Raw genomic sequence first — 21,185 nt, forward strand, 5'->3', positions numbered from 1 at the left:
AGATTTAGCGTCGCTTTTGCCCGGTACGTTTTGTCGCTTCAGTAAATCTCATGCCCATCACTCTCAGTTCCGTTGAAGTTGCGTGATAGAGCCGGGACCCTTCCATCCTAGACTGGTGCACTTTCTGAATAATTGACTAACAACATTGATCGTGGACATAGGGGAGAGGACTGGTACATTACAAAGTGGCCAGGTTTTAATTGTTTTCAATTCTCCTCTGTATTGAATATTTGATACGCTCTTGATTTTTCAATGAGACACACACACGAAATGCACGACGATTCATAGCAGCCAAACAAAACAAGAAAGAGAAGGGGGGGAGCGAGGGGGGCATACAGCGTAATTGTTTTGGTTTTCATAAAAATTCTAGATTAAAACGAAATCATGGGGGTGACGTGACTTCTCTTTTGTGAAGGGAGATGTTTTTAAAACCAATCCAAATTTACTACGATAAACTGAAACTTAAAAAAGAAAAGAGAGCTACACGAATTGACGAGCAAAACTGTGAGAAATATTGAATGTTGCCTTATCTTTTTCGTACGTTTACAAAAGGGAAATTCTACTATTGTCTTGGTCCAGATGATCAACGTAGGTTTTCCAAATCGAGAGAGCAAACATGTATGAAAATGCATCGTTAGCAGAGAGACGCAGTTAAAGGGATACTGCGAGAGAGCAAAATAAGACATCATTCAATGGCAAGGACATATGAATAATATACTGCACTTATGATATCATTATAGATGGGGAATGCAAATCAACCGAAACGTGACGTACAATAGAAGAGAAAAGAGTGAAATGGATAGCATAGATTTTGAAAAAAAAAATGATCTTTGAATTTTGGTTGTTTTTTTTTTCCACTGTGGCAGATAGAGAGCTGATTGGTATGTCGAATGATTTTTTAAGCAATTAAAAAAAATTAATAATAATACAAATGAAAAAAAAAAGTACAACTACGGGCGGATGTTTAACTTAAACTGGTGAATCTTTGGCCACGCTGGACTTGGACGCGCTCTTCTTGAGGCCGTTGTTGATGTCCGTCGCATCGTCCTTGATCAACTCCTTCTGGTCGTCACTAACGTCCAATCATTTCAATCCATTAGTTTCAATGAACAAAAAAAAAAAATGCCTTTGTAAAATTGGGATGCACAATAGAACGTTAATTGATTATAGTACAAATTATCTTGAAATTGATAGCCAAGCAAAAAAAAAAAAAAAAAAAAGCATTTGTCTGCGTGTGTTATACGTAATGGTGTTTGAGAAAGATGCGAAGATGATGAAAAAGATGAAAGAGGAAGAAGAAAAGTAGAAAAAATGGTTTCCAGCTTTAAATGTCGGAATGGAGGGGCTCGAATCGTCTGTTTAACGGCTGGTGGGGCTCTCGACTAGTTGGTCCTCTTCCAATTGACCGATCGTCTGTTGCCAACAAACCGGTGTTATGAGGATTGTTAGTCGGCCAGCGAGCAGTTACTTGAGTTTTGTGCAGTTTACCGCCAGCAAAACGCAGAGCTCTACCGGAAACAGAAAATGATAAGACCAAGCGTGCAGAAAGGCGGAAGAAAAATAAATAAATAAACTAAAAGTAAATAAATAAAACAACAACTGAATAATAACCAAACTTGGCTAATAAATCAAACCGGATGAACCAGGCATAAACAACTACAGGAAAAGAGCAGAAAGCGGTAATGAAGAAGGCTGAGGCGAAATATAAACAACGTTTTTTTCCTCCCCAAAGAAAAGTACCAACACCATCAGCTACCCAAAACCAACATCAATAACAACTAACAAAAAAGGCATTCCTAGAAAGGGGTCAATGAAAAGAAGAAATATACTTGATCAAAGTGGGACTAGGTTGATCGACTTGGGCCGTCTGTTGTTTTTGCTGTTGAACGTCATTCGGTGGATCGCGGGAGGCATCCTGAAACTCGACCGTCACTTCTCTCAGAGGCGTTTTCTCGTCACTGAGACACGGACACGTATTACACAGAAGCCAAAGACGAATAGACAGAGAAGACGTTTTTTTTTTTTGAAAAAAGGACACAAACGATGAATTATAAAGGGCGAAATTAAACGACTACAGAAGACAGTACGGACTATAAACGAACAGGTTACCACCCATGATCATAAAACAGATCTTTTGTTTTGTTTCTAATTTGTACGGAAATTGTTACGACAAAGCTACGAAGATAGGCCAATGATTGTACGTGAAGAAACGAATACGAAAGACGTTGGAACGAAAGACAAAAGAAATAGGGTCACTTACTTGTGTTCATCTTTGCCACCTTCCATGAGCGCAGAGTTTTTGTTGCTGCCTTTGCGGCCACTACCTTTGTTCCGTCCCGATCGGTTGCAAATTACGTATATTAAACCTGAAAAACAAAATGCATCGTTTTAGTTAATGTCATGCTTGAAAAAGTGCATCTGTCACATTCTTTGGGAATTCAACAATAGGTCTAATTACGGGCGCTAGATGGCGTTGGATAAAAGAAAAACAACAGCTGCCGGAGGGCACTACCAACTGCTACCCGTTTTTCTTTTTTTTTTTTTTAAACTGGTTTCGTGAGTACAAAAATTCCCAACCACTTTCCCGAAAAGCATGTAATTGCCGAGTGCGAGCGAATTGCTTTCATTTCATGAATGATGGGGGCATTTCAAAAAAATAAAAGGGGGGAACCGACAAACTCTGCTGTTTCTTTATTGCGAGACGACAAAACTCCCGAACGCGGAACGACGCCGAAGTTTCCCCTCCTCCCTTTTTTTTTTTTTTTATTATAGCGGGCACCATAAAAAAAAAAAAAAAAGTTTAGAGGAGAAGGCGAGCAAAGTGCCGAGACAAAAATTGATGATGTCTGGTCGCTTAATGATATGCAGCTCGTTCAACGCAAGCAACAGCCGACAATGGGCGTCGACACAATGTAGAAAAATGACGTCACGACGTCGAGAGTTCGTTTACTTAAAAAAAAAAAAAAAATGTTTTACCTTTTTTGTTGACAAAATAGCAGGAGACGTCGATGATCAAGGCGATAAAGACGAGGATTGCGACTATGACGCCGATGATGACGTAAGGGATGGTGTTGGACTGCGGCTGGGACGGCGACGCAGTTTCGCGAGGCAAGGCGGTGGTCGTCGTTCCTAATTCAACGGTGGCAGCGTCTGTATGTGTATGGGAGAGAGAGGCCAACGCACCACACCCCATAACGCGACAGACAAATTCGTGTGTCAGAGGTTATTTGTTGTTTTTTGCTGGCTCTTTGTTTTCGTCTCGCTACTCATACGTCTACATTGCTACCTCTTTGTCTCTCTCTACAAAATTACAATATTCATTTGTGATCGTTTAAAATAAGAAAAAGCGAACGACACAATTGAAACATATAAACACTCTATCTCTCTCTTTCTCTCTTTTTCACATTCGTCTTGTTCTAATTTCGCTAAAATCATTGGGACAAATTTCTATACAATTCTAAATATGCAAAGTAGTATAGCGCTACCCCCCTCTTCTTCCTATAAAGGACAATACACAATAGGACAAACGACAATAAAAAGCCAGTTGAACGGAAGGTAAATTGTTTTTTTACTGGGCGGAGAGGGGAAAAGGAATGACTACTGCACTATTCGCCTATTAAATATTATTTTTTACATGATCGGTTAAACCAAAACAGATTGCCAAAAAAAAAAAGGACATGTTGAAATTTATGATTGGTTCACTTCTGTTTTATCGTTAACTTTTTTTAATTTATATATTTTTTTTTTCCTTTCTGGGGCGAATAAACAAAACCGTGTATTCTGGAAATTTTCGTCTTTTTTTTTTTTATTTTTCAAACTTTTATTGATTTTTATTCATTTAAATTTTTTCTTTTTGTTGGGAGTTTTTTTTTTGTTTCCTGTTTTTGATCTCTCGATCGTTTTTCGATCGTCTCAAAAAGGGGAAATAAAAAAGAAATTCTTTCATTTTGAGACAAAACTCACGAGAGATAGGAGGGAAATGTGTCGGGATTAATGTAATTGTTCCGGAAATCAAAGTTGATAGAGTCGGAGGAGGGGACAGGAGGAAAATGAACATGACAGCAAAAAAAAAAAAAAAAAAAAAAACATTTGGGCCAAAAAAAAATCATCTCTTAGTTATTTCTTTTTTTAATGTAATAGATCGAGCAGAAGAGGGAGCAATAAAAGGGAAAAAGCTTTAAAATTCTTGTTTGTTTTCCTTTTTTTTTTTTTTTAAACGAGAGATCACTAAATAGGCATCTCAAAATGTCTTGGGAAGTGAACCAATTGTTTGAAGATATTTAGTTTTCAAAAAATCCGATAAGTCTGTGTGTGTGTGTGTAGCACATAAGGAGAAGACAATCCAAAGGTTCAGCGTAAAAGAATTTCGGGATCAAGGAGATTTTTTTTTTCTTTTCGGGAAAGCCAAAGAAAATGTGTAGAGGGGGGGAGAAGATTTAAAGTAAAAACAAAGAGGGTTAAAGATCAAAGGGGATCAAGAAGCCATGTTAGATCAAATCAAAAAGAGGCCATAACATGCACATTTTTTGTAGTGTTTTCTTTCAAATAGAGATGACACGGTATATATATATATTGAAATGATTGCAAAAGAAAAAAAAAAAACTCCCCATTCTATTTTTAAAAGATATTCAGCCGCCAGCATTTAATAATTTCTTAACACACATGTTTTGTTTGTTTTTTTTTTTCTAATTCTTATTGTGTACAGACATTGGCTCTCTTTTTGTTCGCTGGGTAGGGGGTGGGGGATTCAGAACTACTGCGCGTTTCATCATCAATGACACACACTCAAACTCAAAGAAAAAGGTCTCTATATATACATACAGCCTACATTGTGTGTGTATATATATATATAAAGATATGAAGACACGACAACACATTGGAATGGTTAAAAGAATTATGTTCTTTTTTTTTCAGAATTAAAAAATAAAAATCAAAACATTTTTTTTTTTTTGCTTTAAAATTCGGAATTGTTTGCTTTTGTAAAAAAAAAAAAAAGAAATGGGAAGTTATTATTATTCATTATTGTTAGTTACTATGTTGTTTTTTTCTTTTAATCGAAACATTCGATTTAGTTCTTTTTGTTGAAAGCTGTTGTGATAAGCAGTAGAAGAAAGGAAGAAACAGCGAGGGGAGACAGAGAAGCAAATCTTTTTTCGTGTGTTTGTGTAAATGCTCTACGTTGCAGCACAGTTTGGAAATAAAAATCCCCACCCCCAACAAAAAAAAAAAAAAAAATGATTATCTTCCCTCAAATTGTTGTCTATATGGTCAATTGGAATAAAAGCAAACGACGACGATGCAACAGTTAGCAGAAAAGAAAAAAAAAAAAAATTTTCTGAATTTCAAATTTTTTTTTTTTTTTTTTTATTAGAAGAAGAAGGAGAGGATGAGGAACAAGGAGGAGCAGATAGCGGTGGTGTAATGTGGAGTAGGAGGAGTAGAAGTAGGGTGTGAGCCGGAAGTAGTTGTGGACCACTGGCTGGAACCTTCCGCCACGCCGCCCGACGAGCGAGAAGGATCTATAATTGTTCCAAAAATATATACCACGCGTACAGTGGAATGTGTATGTGTGTAGGGTGTAGTAGAGTCCGCCGCCGCAAAACGAACACAACAAAAAAAAAAAAGGACGAAAAAACCAAGAAAAAAAAAACAAGTGTTCAAAAGCGCCAATCAAAAACAGAAATGACGACGGGGAAATTATGAAAAAAAAAAAACGATAAAAACAAATCGGCCCCTTATTAAACTGACTCGGAAAAAAAAACAAAAATGACGATTTTCTAAAAATGTTCTTTTACAGCTTAATAAAAAAAAAATACGAAATAAGGAAAGACGGAGAAGAGGAAATAATTATGTTAAAAAAAAAAAAAAAAAATATTGAAACTGACCTTTGGCTGTGCGTAGGAGGATCTCGGCGGGAGCGCTGAATCCAATGACGTTATGTGCCCTCAACTCGATGCGGTAAATCGTATCAGCTTTCAGGTTTTTCATTTCGAAACGGACGTTGGCCGGGTAGGGTACCTGAGTGCGGACCAACTGGCCGGCTTCGATCAATCCAGCCGATGTATTGCGCACCTTTAGAAAAAACAAAAAACAAAACCGACGTCGATTATTTTTGCATTTCAAAACGAAAATGAAAAAAAAAAAAAAAAATCCTTACGGGGTAATAAGCGACTTCGAAGTAATCAATGGGTTCGCCATTGTTGGGCGGCGCAGACCAGAGCAGCTCGTAGCGATCGGGATACGGAGTGGAGACGATCTTGTTCTCCGTTTTGGCGATGATGTAGGGCTCCTCGGGAGCGGCCCGTTTGGGCATCGTGTGCGTCTCGTCTCGCGACCACTCGCCGTAGCCAACCTGGTTCTTGGCTGCGAACCGGAACGTGTACATCGTCTGCGGCTCCAGATTCTCCAAAATGTACGGGATATCTACAATGTCATTTGACACACACACACACAGATGGGAAATCCATTAGACCATCCATTTTTTGTCGATTTTCAAAAAGAGCCCATCATCATCATTCCTTTCCATTCCGGGGCATTTACGTATGATTAGCCATGCAGTTTTTCCTCTGGCGGGAAGAGGCCAAAGTCGACAGATAGGCTATACATTGAGAGGAAAAGAGGGAGACAAGTTGTCTTAAAAAAGGAAAAGAACGAATAGCGCATGCAGAAACAGCCCCTAGAGCTGCTGGATCAATAACCGTCCGGTCCTCTCTGTCGTTGGTTGGGAGAGAGAGAGAGAGAGAGACTCTCTGTATATACGAAAGAGCTCCGTCAGATCAATAACGGACGGGGGCCAAAAACAAGCTGCAGCTAGTGCTGCCGAGATACGAAAAGGGGAGTGAGAAAAGGCAAAGGGAAATCGATACGAGAGTGCACTGTGCCGGCTCAAACCGGGACAAATGATTCATATTTGGGCGTTATGAATTCAAAGAAATGAGAAGGCAGGTAAAATTCAAATGAAAAAGGGGAGATAACGAACCGGTGCTCGCGTGCGACATCGAGTCATGCAAATTGTAGTATTGGTTGTGCCCACCGACAGGCCAGACGCGCTGCAAAGGTTTCTCGTCCCAAACTTGGCCGGCTAATTTGTACTGAACTGAGAAGGCCTCGATGGGCAGACCGCCATGGTCGACCGGGCCGATAAAGTTGAACGTGATCGTCGTAGCTATTCGAAAACGAATTACAATCAAATAATCTTCTCTAATCAAAGGAAAAAAAAAAAAAAAAAAAAAAATCAAATCACACGTACCGGTAATGGTCTCGAATTTGACTTGGAGAAGCGGGCCGGGCGGTCGAGCCTCACGCAGCTCGATGGCGTGCTCGTCCTTTCCGTGAATGTTCATGGCCAGACAGCGATAGGTACCGTAATAACTGAGATCGACTGGCGTCACCTGATACATCCCCATACATCAAAAGTAGGACACACAGACCCATTTTTAGAGGCACAATCAAATGATGTAAACGACAAATCACGAGAGACGTGCGTTGTCCCTCTTTGATTTGATTGATGAGATCAAAAAAGTACATTACGGTGATGGTGCTCTCGCCGTTAAAGGCGTGCATGCGGATATTGTAGTCGGTTTCGAGATTGCGTCCGTTGAGGAACCAGCTGACGGTGGCGTTGGGGATGGACTCGGCTCGGCAGGTAAGGTTGACCAAATGATTGTCCCACGACCAAGCCTCTCTCATTGGCGTCAGGGCAAACGACGGCGGGAATTCGACCGTAATGTGACCATTTTTGGTGTAATTGCCGCCTAATCCCAACGAGTGCGGTTATTAAAGTAAATTTTTAATAATGAGCCCTCAGGGAGAAAAGCGCTCTCTTTAATAAAACTGCGTGAAAATGAGCGATGGAGAGAAGAAGGACGGAACGTACCGGAATTTTTGGCAATGCAAGCGTAAAGGCCGTCGTCGGAGCGCATCAGGTCGCGGATGACGAGACGCGCCTGAGCGTATTCTCCCTCGCGGCTCGTGTCGACGATGATGCGATCGTCCGAATTCTGGACGCCGAGCGTGTACGGGATCAACGTGCCCTCTTTCAAGAAGGTCACCTCCGGCAGCGGATCGCCCGAAGCTTTACACGTCAGACTGACTTCCCGGCCCATGATGCCCGACGCGTTCAGGTACTCGACCACCGCCGGCTTCATAATCACCTGATGATATCACCATGGAAACAAAAACAACAAAAAAAAAAAGGGATATAGTAAATGTCAAGGGCCCCTTTTGTTGATTTAACGTGCCGTATAAAAATCCAAGGTCTACAAGTGAATTTATAGCTCGAGATGAAACGATTTCAGAAAATAATAATAATAAAAAAGTCCTTTGTGTTTTCTTACTTTCAAATAGGCGGTTTTTTGAATTTTGCCGGCTCGATTTTCGACCAAACATTTGATCTCGCCTTCGTCCGTCCGCTTGGTGTCCATGATCGTCAAACGGCCTGTTTGTTCATCAACGATGAATCTAGAAAACAAAAACAATAAAAGTTAAAATGACGATCTTAAATTCGTTTTTAAAGGAAAACCGTAGAACAATAAATCTCGCCTACTGATTACGTTTCCCCTTACAAACAGCAAGGCTCCAATAACACAACGTAAATAACTTTCCTCAATAAAAAAAAAAAAACCTTTTCTTTTCTTCTAAGGATTCCATTTTCATTGAAAAGGTTTCCATTTTCTTCAAGTCATTTAAACAACACACAGACGACGGTATTTTGTTTGCACCGTGTCGGGATCGTCCCCCTAACAAAACTATTGACTTTCAACTTTGTTTTTATTCTCTAGCCACTGATTTTTTCAACGCGTCCTCCCGACATAAGCCAATAAAGGTAAAGTTTCCGGTTTGACTAGACACGTGTGTTTCGGTCTCCGTCATTGTCATCGAACGGAACAGTATTGGTGTGAATAGAAAAGAGCGCGCGCGCGCGCGTACACACTTCCTCTATCATGATTGCACTTCCACGTTTGTTGTTGTTCCGTTCTCTCGCAGTCTCATTCGTCATCATTATTGATGATTTTCCTGCTATTGTTCTAACGGTTGCACACCACAGTTTTTACACACACACACACACACACACAGCCAGTCAATTGAGAAAGGGCTCTTGGGCCCAGCCCCGTGAACTCGTTGCCCGCGGTACTGGAATCACGCCAAACCCACGACAACTACACAACGTGGAATGTAATAACCAAAAAAAAAAAAAAAAGAAAATGTATAAAGAGAAAATGTTTTTCCACGAAAAAAAAAAAACCCCAAAAATTATGAGTCGGATCCTTCCCCCCTCCATTTTTGGAACATTTTCGTACCACCCAGCAACAAGCGACGGGCAAGTCCTTCACTTTGCATGTAAAAACGGAAGCGTGAGTTCCGTTTAAATAACATAAATCTGTAAGAAAAATGTTTGTCGAATGTTACGGACGGCAAAATTTATCGACCATTAGAAATTGCCAAGCGTCTCGTTTTTCAATGGGAAATCGAGTGCGGGACTCGGATAAGTTTTGCCAACGTCATCTCGTGTAGGAAAAAAATATTTAAACCGCACCCACATCAACTTTGGCAATTAAAAAAAAAGAAATGAATACCGTTCGCGGTTGAGGTTGAGATTCTGGTTGTTGCGATCGAGCCAAGTGTAGACGGGGTCGGGTTTACCAGAGGCCTGGCACTCCATGATGCCGCCCTCGCCTTCGACGATGGACGTGTTGACCGGCTCGCGCATGAACTCGGGCGGAATGAAAACTTCGACACGGATGCGTCGGTCTTCCAGCTGGCCGGTCGTCTGCACTCGCGCCCGGCATGTGAAATACGTGTCGTCCTCGAGGCTCACTTCGCGGATCAGCACTCCGTCGTTCTCGATCACGTACTGGTTGTCTGTTGTTGGAAATTCAAATATTTAAAATTAGAACAACGCGGGCTGCAACCCTCCACAATAATTTGTTAAGCGACATATAAAAACTACGTGTACAGTGTATGTTGTTTAATTAAAAAAAAAAACAAAAAAAACTATCGACCCAATGAGCGATAAAAAAAAAAAGCAGCCCCAAGAGTTTGTAGTTGAATTATGCAAACGACACGCTTTCTTGGCAGTGGATTACACACCGAAAAGGAGAGAGAGAAAATCGTCCCCTGCTTCACCAATGATGCTGGGCACGCGTATAAGGGGCCAACTTAAAAGACGGGGGTTAAGGAAAAAAAAAAGAATCCAATTGATTCACGACAGCCGGTTTGGCACTGTCAACTTGTCTGCATTTTTTTTTTTTCAGAATTTCATTTTTTCCAAACTTTCTTTTTAAAATAAAGTCCCTCGTTTTCTTTCAACTTGTTAAGGGCGTGGTCGAGCGTCCCCTCCCTTGTTCAAAGGCTGGCGATCCGACGCTTCCTTTTGATATTTAAATGAGACACGACGCAGATGCTTTCCAGTCGGCCGGCAAAAACAGAACGACACGACAAAAAAAAAAAAAATGGAGGGGGAGAGGAATGTTTTCGGTCCATTTGGGACCGAGTGAGAACAGAGAATTTCTTGCTGTCGACGATCTACTTTCCCTAGTCTGTCTATATATTCCATGCATACGCAAAAGCAGAATGTCCCCATCAAGCAATTCTTTTTCTCCTCTTCTAAAAGCCGCCGACGTATTCAATGAACATTGGCCTGGAACGGTTCCAGAAACAATCGTGTGACGAGTAGACAACGACGACACAAAAAAAACAAAAAAAACAAGGCGATAATGATATGCCCCTCATCAAATGTGACAATAGCAAAATAGAATATTTTGAAAAAAAAAAAACGTACTCGTAGGGAATCCAACGCCGTTCTTTTGCCAGTCGATCGTTGCCGGTGGGTTGGCTCGCACGACGCAACGGACCTTGTAAGGTTGTCCAAAGATGGCCGACTGTTCCGTTGGCGCATCCTCCCATGTGATGCCGACTGATTTAATTCCCCCACAAAAAAAAAAAAAATGAATGAATGAATCATCAAAAGGGATAAAACAATTGATTATGTACCGATGGTAGTGAGGTTAACGTGAGCCTCGAGGCGCTGGCTGCTCGTGTAGACAGCAGAGCAGGTATACTTGCCGCTATCGGCTTCTTGAAGTCCTTTGATGAACAGGATGCGACCGACATCGCTGACCAGCTCCTCAGACGAGATCCTATAAAAACAAAAGCGACAAACATGTTATTGAGATTTTTTTTTTTTCTTGGCTCACGTTTGTCCCTCAAAAAAGGGGGCTAACTACGTTATGGCGTAACATATAAAAATAAATAAATCAGCCCAGCTGGCGTGCACACGCTGCAGCAGCCAAATGATATCAGGCACACAGACATACGCTATGGGAAAAATATGAAAACAAAAAACACAATCAATCATCATGTGATCGATAAATTACACACACACACACACACATGCTGTATTCAGGTGGCGCAATCAGAAAGAGGCGAAAGGTTGAACGTTTCATTCAAATCATAAAGGAAAACAAAAAGAGGCCAATGACGTCATCCGTCTATGCAAAATCTATACACTTTGCACTTGTCCCATTATTGATAAGGGTAGTAACATTTGATGGCTTTCGGCATTCAAACGAGATCGCCTTCACATCCAATAAATCAGCAGCTAGTCGAAAGCTTTTAACCAATTCAAAATAAGGAGGAAAAAATGGACGGACACGGCACATAAACTAGCGAAAAATAAGAGAGCCATTCAAAAGTCACACGACGACCTAAAAAAAAAACGTGTTCTCTTTACCTGGAATTATCAGCTTCACCGCTGCAAAGAAACAATCACGTTGTTTCAATTTTGATTAAAAAAAAAAAAATGTTACAATGAACTGACTGAACGAGAATCCCTTGATCAAGGCATCCAGCAGTGAAAGGCGTTTAAACCGTTAGAAGTTCGTAGAAATGAATTCAATCATACGCTTAAAAAAAAAAATATGTTAATGTAAAACAATGCCTCCTGTGGTTAACCTCATTAACTGACAATGCCCTAGATGCAAGAACCCCCAACTCAAATTCAGTTGTACCGAGTGTGGATTTGGGGCCATTGTCTTTTGTTTTTGTTTTAAACAGAAAACCATTAGCTGTCAACAGCTGCAGTAACGACCTCCCCCCCCTTCCTCCAAAAATGTTTGGCGGTTTCAAAAGAAAAAAAAAAAAAATAATACAATTTTTTGTGTTTTACCTGTCTCCATTGGGCAGATCGCGGCCATCGGGTCCGAGCCAGCGCAAGTCGCTAATCAGGTCGGGATCGGGCACTTCACCTTTACAGGTGAGGACGATGTTGGCGCCAACGGGTCGGATCAAATTACCGCCGTCGGGCAGAATCACTAAACGCGCCTCTTGAGCTCCAGCCACTGCCATGTCAAGTGAAAATGGAACATTAGATTAATCAAATAAATATGTTTCAATTGATTGAAAACGATGAATTTTCAACCTTTCAATTTGATTTCCATTCATTTCATTCACGTACTACTAGTACTGCTACTACAATTGGCTACATCCTTTTTCCCATTCATTTATTGAACGATAAAAATAGAAAAAAATCAAACGGATGTACATTTTGATGTTTTTCACACATTATCAAATATTGGTGCGACCACTTCATCTTTTTCCATTTGCCAGTGACACGCATGAAAGAGGATCATCTACAATTCACATCCATTATCATTTAGATTGAAATCGGCTTTCCCCTTTTTTTTTCTTTTGACCCATTTTCTTTGATTTCCTATTCAATATCTACCGTGTGTGTAACAGAGCGAAAGCGATAGACGAAGAGTATTCAGACGTGATAATCGATGAGCCATTTTTCGTTGGGGGAGGGCATTGTGTTGACGACGTCATCGGCGCCTCTTCTTCGTGCCGTATCTTTATATTGACGCCCTTACTTATTTTTTAGCGAATCATTTTCAAAGAGAACACACGTTTTTCTATTTTAAACAGATTTGAGTCGCTAAAAAAAAAAAAAAGGACGATTCATCTGTCAAAAACAGGCCCAACTCCTCCCTTACCCTCGTGATTTTCAGTTGCGTGCTGGTGAGTCATGCGATTAGACGCACTCGAAACAAAAAAAAAAAGCCAATTCTTTTTTTTTTTCAACGAGCCTAGGATTTTACATGTCACTCGTCCATCAAGATAAACTTACACGTGTTCTTGCTGCATATTCCATCGTAATACGTTTTTCCACAATTCGCCCTTAAAATAAGACATTGTTTTTGGGGAGCTTTTTGGTTTGTGTTTTCTTTCCATTTTGTTTCCAACAGCGTCGCGGGGAGAGGTGGTTCACGTTGAGCCCGTTTCAAACAACTCGGAAAAAAAAAAAAAAAGAATGTGGGAAATGAACGTAAGAAAACGCGTTAACCCAAAAATAGCGCCGCAAACTCTCATGGCCCCCGTGATCCTCATCATCGTCGCTGTTGTTGTTGTTGTTGTTGTAGGAAAAAATACTATTTCAACAAAGGGAAATTGGTTCAAGAATGTTAGAAAACTTCATTTTCTTTTTTCTCATTTCACAAAACAAAAAACAAAAAAATGTGCGGGAATATTTAAAACGACTTAATACTTGAAGTAAAGAAAAATCAAAACTCTTCTCCCTAACCCCCCCCCCCCCCCACCATTTTTTTTTTCTTGTTTCCCAGGCTGCGCTATATCCCGCCGAGAAGCGAAAGGGTGTGACTCCATCCGCATCGGATCTAGCGGATCCGACGGCGGAATTCGTCCAACCGCGGGTATAGATGAGAAAGAAAAGTAGTTGGTGGGAGTAAGGCGCATATATATATATACACACGGCACTCCCCGTCGAGTATTGATCCGTTCACATTGTGCGTGGCAATGCGATGACGAAGGCAACTATACAAAAAAAAAAAAAAAAAAAAAAGATGGTGGTAGTGGCTACAACTGTGTTCCATACAAATATCATCGGATGCCATACGTTGGCAGGAGGGGAAACTTCACTCGCCGTGAATCCGGTTTTGTTTTTTTTTCTATAGGGGTCCCCCCCCCCCCATCAAATGCGGATGCTATGGGATTTTTTTTTTTTTTTCTTCTTCTTCTTCCGGCATAATCCGCTGATGCCACGCGTCGATTTTCGACATTTATTGTATACGTGCTTCGTTGACAACAACAACAACATGAGAAAGGAACAACAACCGGACATGAATGACCCCTTTTGAGTCGGGGCAGAGATTGATTTCTAACCCACTCGGACTTTCACCGCAGTCCGTTCACCGCTGGAAACCACTTTTCCAATTCCTTTCACCCCTCTCTTGGCCCCCCCAAAAACAACCCTCTCTTTGAAGTTGCCACTTTGAATACAACCCGCTGTCATGATTTCTCACCATTCACGATCGAAAAATGGATACTCCCGAACTATACACGTATATCGTCTATTTAATTCTAGCCAATTTCGTTCAACGTGTTCCTTGCAGCACGTATGACGTCAGAGCCCTTGTTCCTACTTTCTCTTTATCACACCATTTGTTCTGCAGTTTTTTTTTTCTTTTATTTTACACACACGTTTTTTTTTTTATAGATAAGATGGGAGAGAGGGGCGACGGTGCAAAGCTTCTCTAAAAAAAAAACAAAAAACAAAAAAGTACCGGCTTCGTGTCTCACATGTCCGGGAAAAGAAGCTTCTTGTTTCACAGTTGGACGAATCGCAACACCCGTACATAAATCCCGTGCGCAATGGCCAGCTGCTGTGTAGCCCCTCGGAGCTGATAGATGTCGCCTCCGCATTGCACGACAGGCCATTTTTGGAGCAAAGCAATTCATCAAGCGAAATGACGTTCCCAAAAAAAAAAAAATCGGGCAACAATAAAACAGTTCTCGATAGTTTGTAGAAAAACCATTGGAGTGTTTGTGTCCTCGTTGTATTTTTTGGAGAAGGGGGGGACAGTTTGACCGACAGTGACGAACGACAGGAGAAAGAGAAAGTTGTCGAAGCTGGACGACGGGCTTTTGCCCAAAAAAGATGTTTTCGCCTACGACCATATCGATGAAAGCCACGTAACTTCATTTCTTTTCTTTTTTTTCCTTTCAGAAATTGATGGATCATCGCGTGACACCCCAACGACCTTGTTTCACTCTGAAAAGATTGTTATCCTGATTGTCTCGTAGAGGTTAACAGAATGAAGAGGGGGGAGCACACAAGAAAAAGAAGCTCGTTAGCTTCCATTATGCGATATGATTGCTGTTATTTCTGGCCCCGACCGTCTGTTGTCTTTTCACATTCAAGTGCTTAACAGTTGCGTTAACGACTTGCGAGAATGACGTCATCGGCTAATGGATATCAGCGCACAGATCATCTGCTAATGTCAATCTCCTTCCCACAAACTCGCCACCATTATCAAGATGTCCAACACACGAATGGAAGACATTTTTTAAGGGATTCAATTTATAAAAAAAAAAACGGCTTTGCCCCTCCGCCCATTGTGCATCATCACGCGTTAAATAAGATGCGCATCTTCACGTCTTTTTTTTTTCCGAGGGTCAAAAGACGAATTCTCTTTTTTTTTTTTTAAGGTCTCGACCACAAAAACAAGAGAAAAACCTTTCTCGCATCCAGATGAAAAATGACGGGCTCTGCCAACCGACTAGCCCCTCGATTTTTGTTGTAAAAAGGACGTGGCGTTGAATTGACCAGACGTGAAAAAAAAAAAAAAAAAGACAAAAATCCGACAGATCCCGACAGTTGGGTCTTTATTTTCTGTTTGAAAAATAAAAATTGAACATCCCCCTTCTATTTCTACGATTTTCAGGGTGTAGGGACGTGGGCGGAGCCAACCCACAATTGGATTTGAGAGCCGGAAACTGGCTTGGCGGGAAGGACGTGAGCAGCAAAATAAAGAAAAAGAAAAAAATAGAAAAGATGTAACAAGACGATGGTAGTGAACGAGTCACGCAAGAAAGAGACGCCAAAGCCAAAACGAAATTGATGGAAAACGGATCGATCAGAGATTGGCCTCGCGTGCGAAAGATGCGGCAAACAATAAAACAAAAAAAAAAGAGAGAGAGAAGCTTCATCTTTTCAGTTTGCCTTTCCATTTTATTACATTCACTTTGTAGACGTTATCGATCTCGGATAAGGTGCCGTTCGCAACATCGTCAAAGACAATTTTTTTTTTTTTTTTTTTTTTTTTGCCTATTGGCATTTAGACACGTCCATTTTTGTTTGACTCTGCAACTGCAACTGCAAAAAAAAAAATCAGGTTCACTTTCATTCGCTTTAGCATTTTCGCCTATCGATCCGATTCGTCAGAGCGTGTGGCCAGCCGTGCCCCAATGGCAGGGCTCGAATAGTTCCAGCGTATCGATCCACACACAGTGCGTTCGTACATTTATAGAAAGAATAAAACAAAAAAACACACGCGGACAAGACAAAGCTCCTCCCCCCTTTTGTTTCCACGCCATTCATTTAGTGCCCGTCTATGTGAGCAGCGTTGGCAAAAAAAAAAGGAAATCATTTCTCTCAGCTGTTCAGATGTTCTTGGTGTCGGTAACTGGTCGTGCGCGATAAGCAAAATGCTAATGAGGCTGCTGTTCAGCCTTTCCCAGCCGCACACGCACATATGAAATAATTTATTTTAAACAAATTCAGAGGGAGGTGGACTGTGATATAGGCAGGAATAATGGCCATCGCCAAAATCACGCTGAGAAAGGAATAAATAAAAAAAAAAAAAAAAAAAAGTTGAATGATGTGATACAAGTCATTGGCCCCTTTTTTCTTGCTAAGGTATCGTGCCAAAAAAATAAATTTTTACCTTCACTTTTGGACGATTGAAAATGATGTCATTCACTCGACTTTTTTTTTTTGTGTGTAACCGCTTTTTCTTTTTTTTTTCGATTATGGAATCTACGAATTCAGGTCGGTGTCCCGGTGGCTGGACAAACCGGCCAACACAAAAGAGTACGACAACAAACACAAAAGGGCCTTTCATGTTCCAAAAAAAATGGGGTTTTGAATACATAGAAAGAAGAAATACTATTCTTTTTTTTTTTCTCGTTTCTTAAACACAAAGATCGACGCATTGGTTTTTTTTTTTTTTTTTTTTTGTACCTGTGCCAGCGCAATACGAATTGCCCCCGCAGGGGAGATAAAAAAAAAAGAGAGATAAATTTTGAAAAGGAAATGACGATGATTAGACCCTAATCGGCTGCGAGTTATAAGCCCAACATTTTTTCTCGGATCAAGAAAAAAATGAATTCCTCAAGCGTTTTTGATGGATCTCTTATAAACGTCGAAAGGTGTAGGTAAAAAAAAAAATACAATTATGCGTTCCAGAATTTTAGAAAAGGTGCGCAAGATGCTAAGCAAAAAGAATATTGACAGAGTTATAATCTTCTCTTTGCTCGTTGGATAAGAGAGCAAAAAAATGTTGTTTATCTCTGCCTCCAGGTGTGTTGACTGAAACTCAACTAGCCAGAAAATTATAGTCCCCCTCTATTCTTATTTATTTTCACACTTTAGTCAAACAGAAAATAAGAAAGAAAAAAAGCGATAGGTGGTTATGTATGTGGCCCATTATTGACACATACAAGAGAGGGAGAAAACTAGGTCGGATAGCACACACACAACTTCAGTGGATAACACTCCCCTATTTCTTTATAAACACACATCCCCCCCCCCCTCTATTTAGAAAAGGAACTCTATAAGGATGTCGGAGAATCTCCTCTTTTTTTAGTGGTGCAATTGAGGGGTTGTTTTCGTTGTATCTGCAGCTGCCAAGTGGCTGATCGTCCAACTGGTTTCACTCTAATTTGAATATGCTAATGTTGAATAAGTAGAGTATTCATCCGTCTCAATGCCCTTCTCTCTCGACTTACCACCACTTTGTCCCCCCCCCCCCTTTTTTCTTTTATTTAAAAAAAAAAATAAACTTGTAGGGGTTAGCTATTCAACTTGAAAAAAATGAAGGGATCCTTTTAGGTGTTGTTATTTATTTATTACGGGATGGCTCTCGTCATCCGTAAAAATAGACGCAACACCTGCTCGTGTTTCACCACAACCTTCTTCACTTGTCTAAACAGTCGATGGGAGGGCCGATTTTCTTTAAGTACAACCTCTTTCGTTTTCCTCCATTCACAAACTTATAAACAGAAACAATTTCGTTTTTTTTTTCTTTCGTGGTTTGGGAACATCATCAGGGAAAAAAAAAAAAGAGAGGCTCTCTCTCCGGGTATTTATAGACACTATAGACAGCTTTGCAGAGTGGCGACAAAGAACGATTTCAAGATGTCTCTCTCTCTTCTCAAAAAGCATGTTTAGATGTGTGGCGCCACCACTTCCAAAATACCGATAAAAACCAAAGTCTGTATCACGACTTTGATATTTAGACACAACACAAGACCGTTAGAATCTCTCCTATTCTTTTTTTTTTTTTTTAAATTCAATTAGTTAAGCTTCTCATTGGAGGGGGGTCACAAGGTCGTTGGAAAAAAAATACCCGGTGAAAGAGACCCTCAAAAACCCCAGGTGGAAGATTCGACCCTCAAAAAATAGGGGGGGGGGGGGAAGAAATGAACCGGCCCTTTTTTTTTCTCTTTCGTTCCATACGAATCAATGCAGTAGCCCATGAAAAAAGAAAACTACCTCCCCTCCCTTACTCTTCGATACATCAAAAAATAAAAACACAATGGAAACGATACGAGGGGAACGATGCGCCTAACACGCAGAGCGCCTGATATCTATAAATTTCTTCTATTACCTTTCTTTTTTAATAATAATAGAATTTCCCGTTCCCCTCGCTGGTAGATGTAATCCAGTACAACTGGAACATGCTATACACATGTCTTTTTTCGACAAAAGAGAAATAAACCCCCCCCCCCTTCCTCTTTGCAAGATGCGAATAAACGGGGGGGGTCGGCATCGTCTACTTCATCAAAAGGGAGAGCTCCACCCCATGTTTTGCTCCCCTATAAATGCGATAACTCGTATTGATATCATTATGCTGATTGGATATCACGAAAAGGCAGAGAGAGAGAGAGCCATTTGACTGCCGACTGCCTTGCTTTTTACTACACGAATTTCCGTCTTAGTGTAACGCATTTCTTTGACGTAAAAAGAAATTGTTTTCCCCACTTTTTACATATTAACTCACGAAAGAAAGGCCGAGAGAGAGTCTGACTTTTTTAATAGGTTTTTCATGGCCGTCTGGGCCAATCATGATGAAACAACTCACCGCAAGCCAACACAAGAAAATGGTAATTGGCACACACAAGTTCCCAAGCCAATTAGAATGCATTAAAAGGGATTAAGAACAAGAAAGAAAAAGAAAATCAGGTACAAAAGAATGCTGACACGTTTGCTGCACAACATTGGCAAATCAATTTGGAGGACGTCGCTCTCCCACCCACCTCCCCCTTTTTTTGATTCTGAAATCAGATGACGACTAGTTTGATGACATCAATTGATGATAAGAAAATCTTCCTAAAGCAATAATCTCGAAATTCAGGATGAACTGGTTTACCTGTCTGTACCCAATTTTTCTTTCCCCTTGTTCCCACATTTTTTTTTTTTTTTTTTTACCGTTTGATTCTCTTTGTACACACCTTTCGTGCCCCGCAGCCATTTGGAACCGACCACAAGACGCCCTGAAACTCTTTTTTCGGTTCTCCCCCCCCCCCAACCAGTTTTCGAATTTCTCGATGAAGCTTAACACCAGCTCCCAAAAATGAAATTGAATGTAAAAAAAATAAAATTGAATTTTTCGTTCCTACACCGGTAAAAAAAAAAAAAACGAATTTTCTCCAACAGACCGGAAGCGTCATTGACTTCATCCGGTTCATCAATAAAGAACTTTGAATGTCCCCCTCCAAAAAAAAAAAAAAAAAAACATTTCCTCAATCAAAATGTTTTTTTCTCACCAGAATGTGTGCGATACAATAAAAACGAGAAACAAAAAAGAAGTGAGACTTACATGAACACAGGTAGGCGATCAAGTAGACGGCGGCCATTAACGATGACGAAATCGGCCGCATGGCGGTGGTCGCAAATTTCTTCTGTTCAGCTCCCATGACTTTCTCGTGGTGATGTATGTTTCTTCGAAAGCTTTCTTTTCTCTCGATGACGAGAACACCACTCACTACCAACGCACACGTGTATTTTCGTGTGCACGAGCAGTGTAGTAGAGCCGATAAAATTCCAACGCACTAGTCACCGTGAGAGACAAGCACACCTTCTTTTTTTTTTTCGTGTTTTCCCCAGGTATAATGACGCACCTGGACTCTCGCCGTGAGCAAACACAAACCCCAAGACGAACAGAAAACAAAAAAGAACGATTTCGATTTTTTTTCAATCGTGATTGGCTCTCTCTCTCCCCCTTTTTACTTTGATTTAACGAAGGAGATTGAAATGTGGGTTGCGACGAGTTGTTGTGCGTTTCTCGTTTTCGTACCTTTTCCTTTTTGTTGTGATTTCACCGAATACACAGGGAACACGTTAAGAAAAAAAAGACACGAGAAGAGTCGAGACGACAAACCGTTCGCTCCGATCCCGCGCAACTACACTGAAATCAACGGACTAACCGACAAGTCGAATCGCTACCGCGAGGCTGACGAACCCACACCTCGTGGCGCCTCTAGCGGAAAGCCGCCATTGCGACTGGGTGAAAAGTGAAAAACAGGGCGGCAAGGCTAGCTTTCCTTTTTTTTCCCCTGGCGGCCGTTTGATGCAACAGCCCAACTATTTCTTTTTTATTTTTCTGATGAATGTTCAATGACACATTCTTAATGTATAGATTTTCTATTCTTGCAAAATGCAGAAGTTGCCCCCACACAGCAGAACATGTAGTCGATTGCGATCAATAAACAAGGCCAAGAAAACGAACAAAATGGCGTCGCTTTCCATTTCAATACTAATATCCCATTGTTTCTTTGTGTGTTTGTTGCCTACATTACAAGTTTGAAAGATACATACATTTCCACGAGTGGAACAAACAAAAAAAGAACAAATTCTGTGAATTAAAAAGAGAGAAACACACGGCAATGGGTGGCGGTGTTGTGGAGCCACACAGTATCGTCCATCAGCCACAGAACTAACCGTTATGGACGACGACAGATGTTGTTATCAGTCGAGTGGGATCGACTGAAAAAAACCGGTTGGTTCAAAAAGAAACGAAGCCCAGAGACAGCAGAAAAGAGAGTTTATTCGTTTGACTTTTAGCTTCTGGGCCTTAGCCTGGTCTGGACAGGATTTGCATAACATT

At 40.8% G+C, this 21,185-nt stretch overlaps 2 protein-coding genes across 8 annotated transcripts in view; both read right to left on the minus strand.

Annotated features, from left to right (window-relative positions):
- The window catches only part of LOC130692431 (phospholipid hydroperoxide glutathione peroxidase-like), a 43,634-nt gene that overhangs the window by 3,416 nt on the left and 19,033 nt on the right, over positions 1-21,185 (minus strand). The gene's annotated exons all lie outside the window — the stretch shown is intronic.
- Positions 195-20,463, minus strand: LOC130692433 (fasciclin-2-like). 7 transcript variants are annotated; one of them, XM_057515544.2, is made up of 17 exons: positions 19,899-20,461; positions 12,167-12,338; positions 11,732-11,752; positions 10,993-11,138; positions 10,781-10,915; positions 9,576-9,861; positions 8,337-8,460; positions 7,877-8,153; positions 7,531-7,754; positions 7,250-7,391; positions 6,980-7,165; positions 6,158-6,423; positions 5,886-6,072; positions 2,977-3,150; positions 2,261-2,366; positions 1,830-1,958; positions 195-1,072 (listed from the first exon to the last, which is right to left on the minus strand). In XM_057515544.2, exons 1-17 carry the CDS (start codon positions 19,993-19,995, stop codon positions 970-972), a joined length of 2,775 nt encoding a protein of 924 aa, XP_057371527.1. In that variant the 5' UTR covers positions 19,996-20,461; the 3' UTR covers positions 195-969. The 7 variants fall into 7 exon arrangements, with proteins under 7 accessions (XP_057371527.1, XP_059352622.1, XP_059352607.1 ...); XM_059496624.1 differs by lacking the exon at positions 195-1,072 and adding an exon at positions 1,226-1,508 and having other exon boundaries at positions 19,899-20,463; XM_059496634.1 differs by lacking the exon at positions 195-1,072 and adding an exon at positions 1,227-1,508 and having other exon boundaries at positions 7,034-7,165; positions 19,899-20,463.

Source organism: Daphnia carinata, chromosome 1, assembly GCF_022539665.2.
Source record: "Daphnia carinata strain CSIRO-1 chromosome 1, CSIRO_AGI_Dcar_HiC_V3, whole genome shotgun sequence".
Taxonomy (NCBI): domain Eukaryota; kingdom Metazoa; phylum Arthropoda; class Branchiopoda; order Diplostraca; family Daphniidae; genus Daphnia; species Daphnia carinata.

Excerpts from the sequence above, each read along its gene's own strand:
- LOC130692433 (XM_059496624.1), bottom strand. The coding sequence starts at position 19,995 with ATGGGAGCTGAACAGAAGAAATTTGCGACCACCGCCATGCGGCCGATT. Across the intron at positions 10,916-10,992 it reads CGTTAACCTCACTACCATCG|TCGGCATCACATGGGAGGAT; the intron begins GTACATAATCAA and ends GAATTAAATCAG. Across the intron at positions 7,755-7,876 it reads TTGCATTGCCAAAAATTCCG|GCGGCAATTACACCAAAAAT; the intron begins GTACGTTCCGTC and ends CGTTGGGATTAG.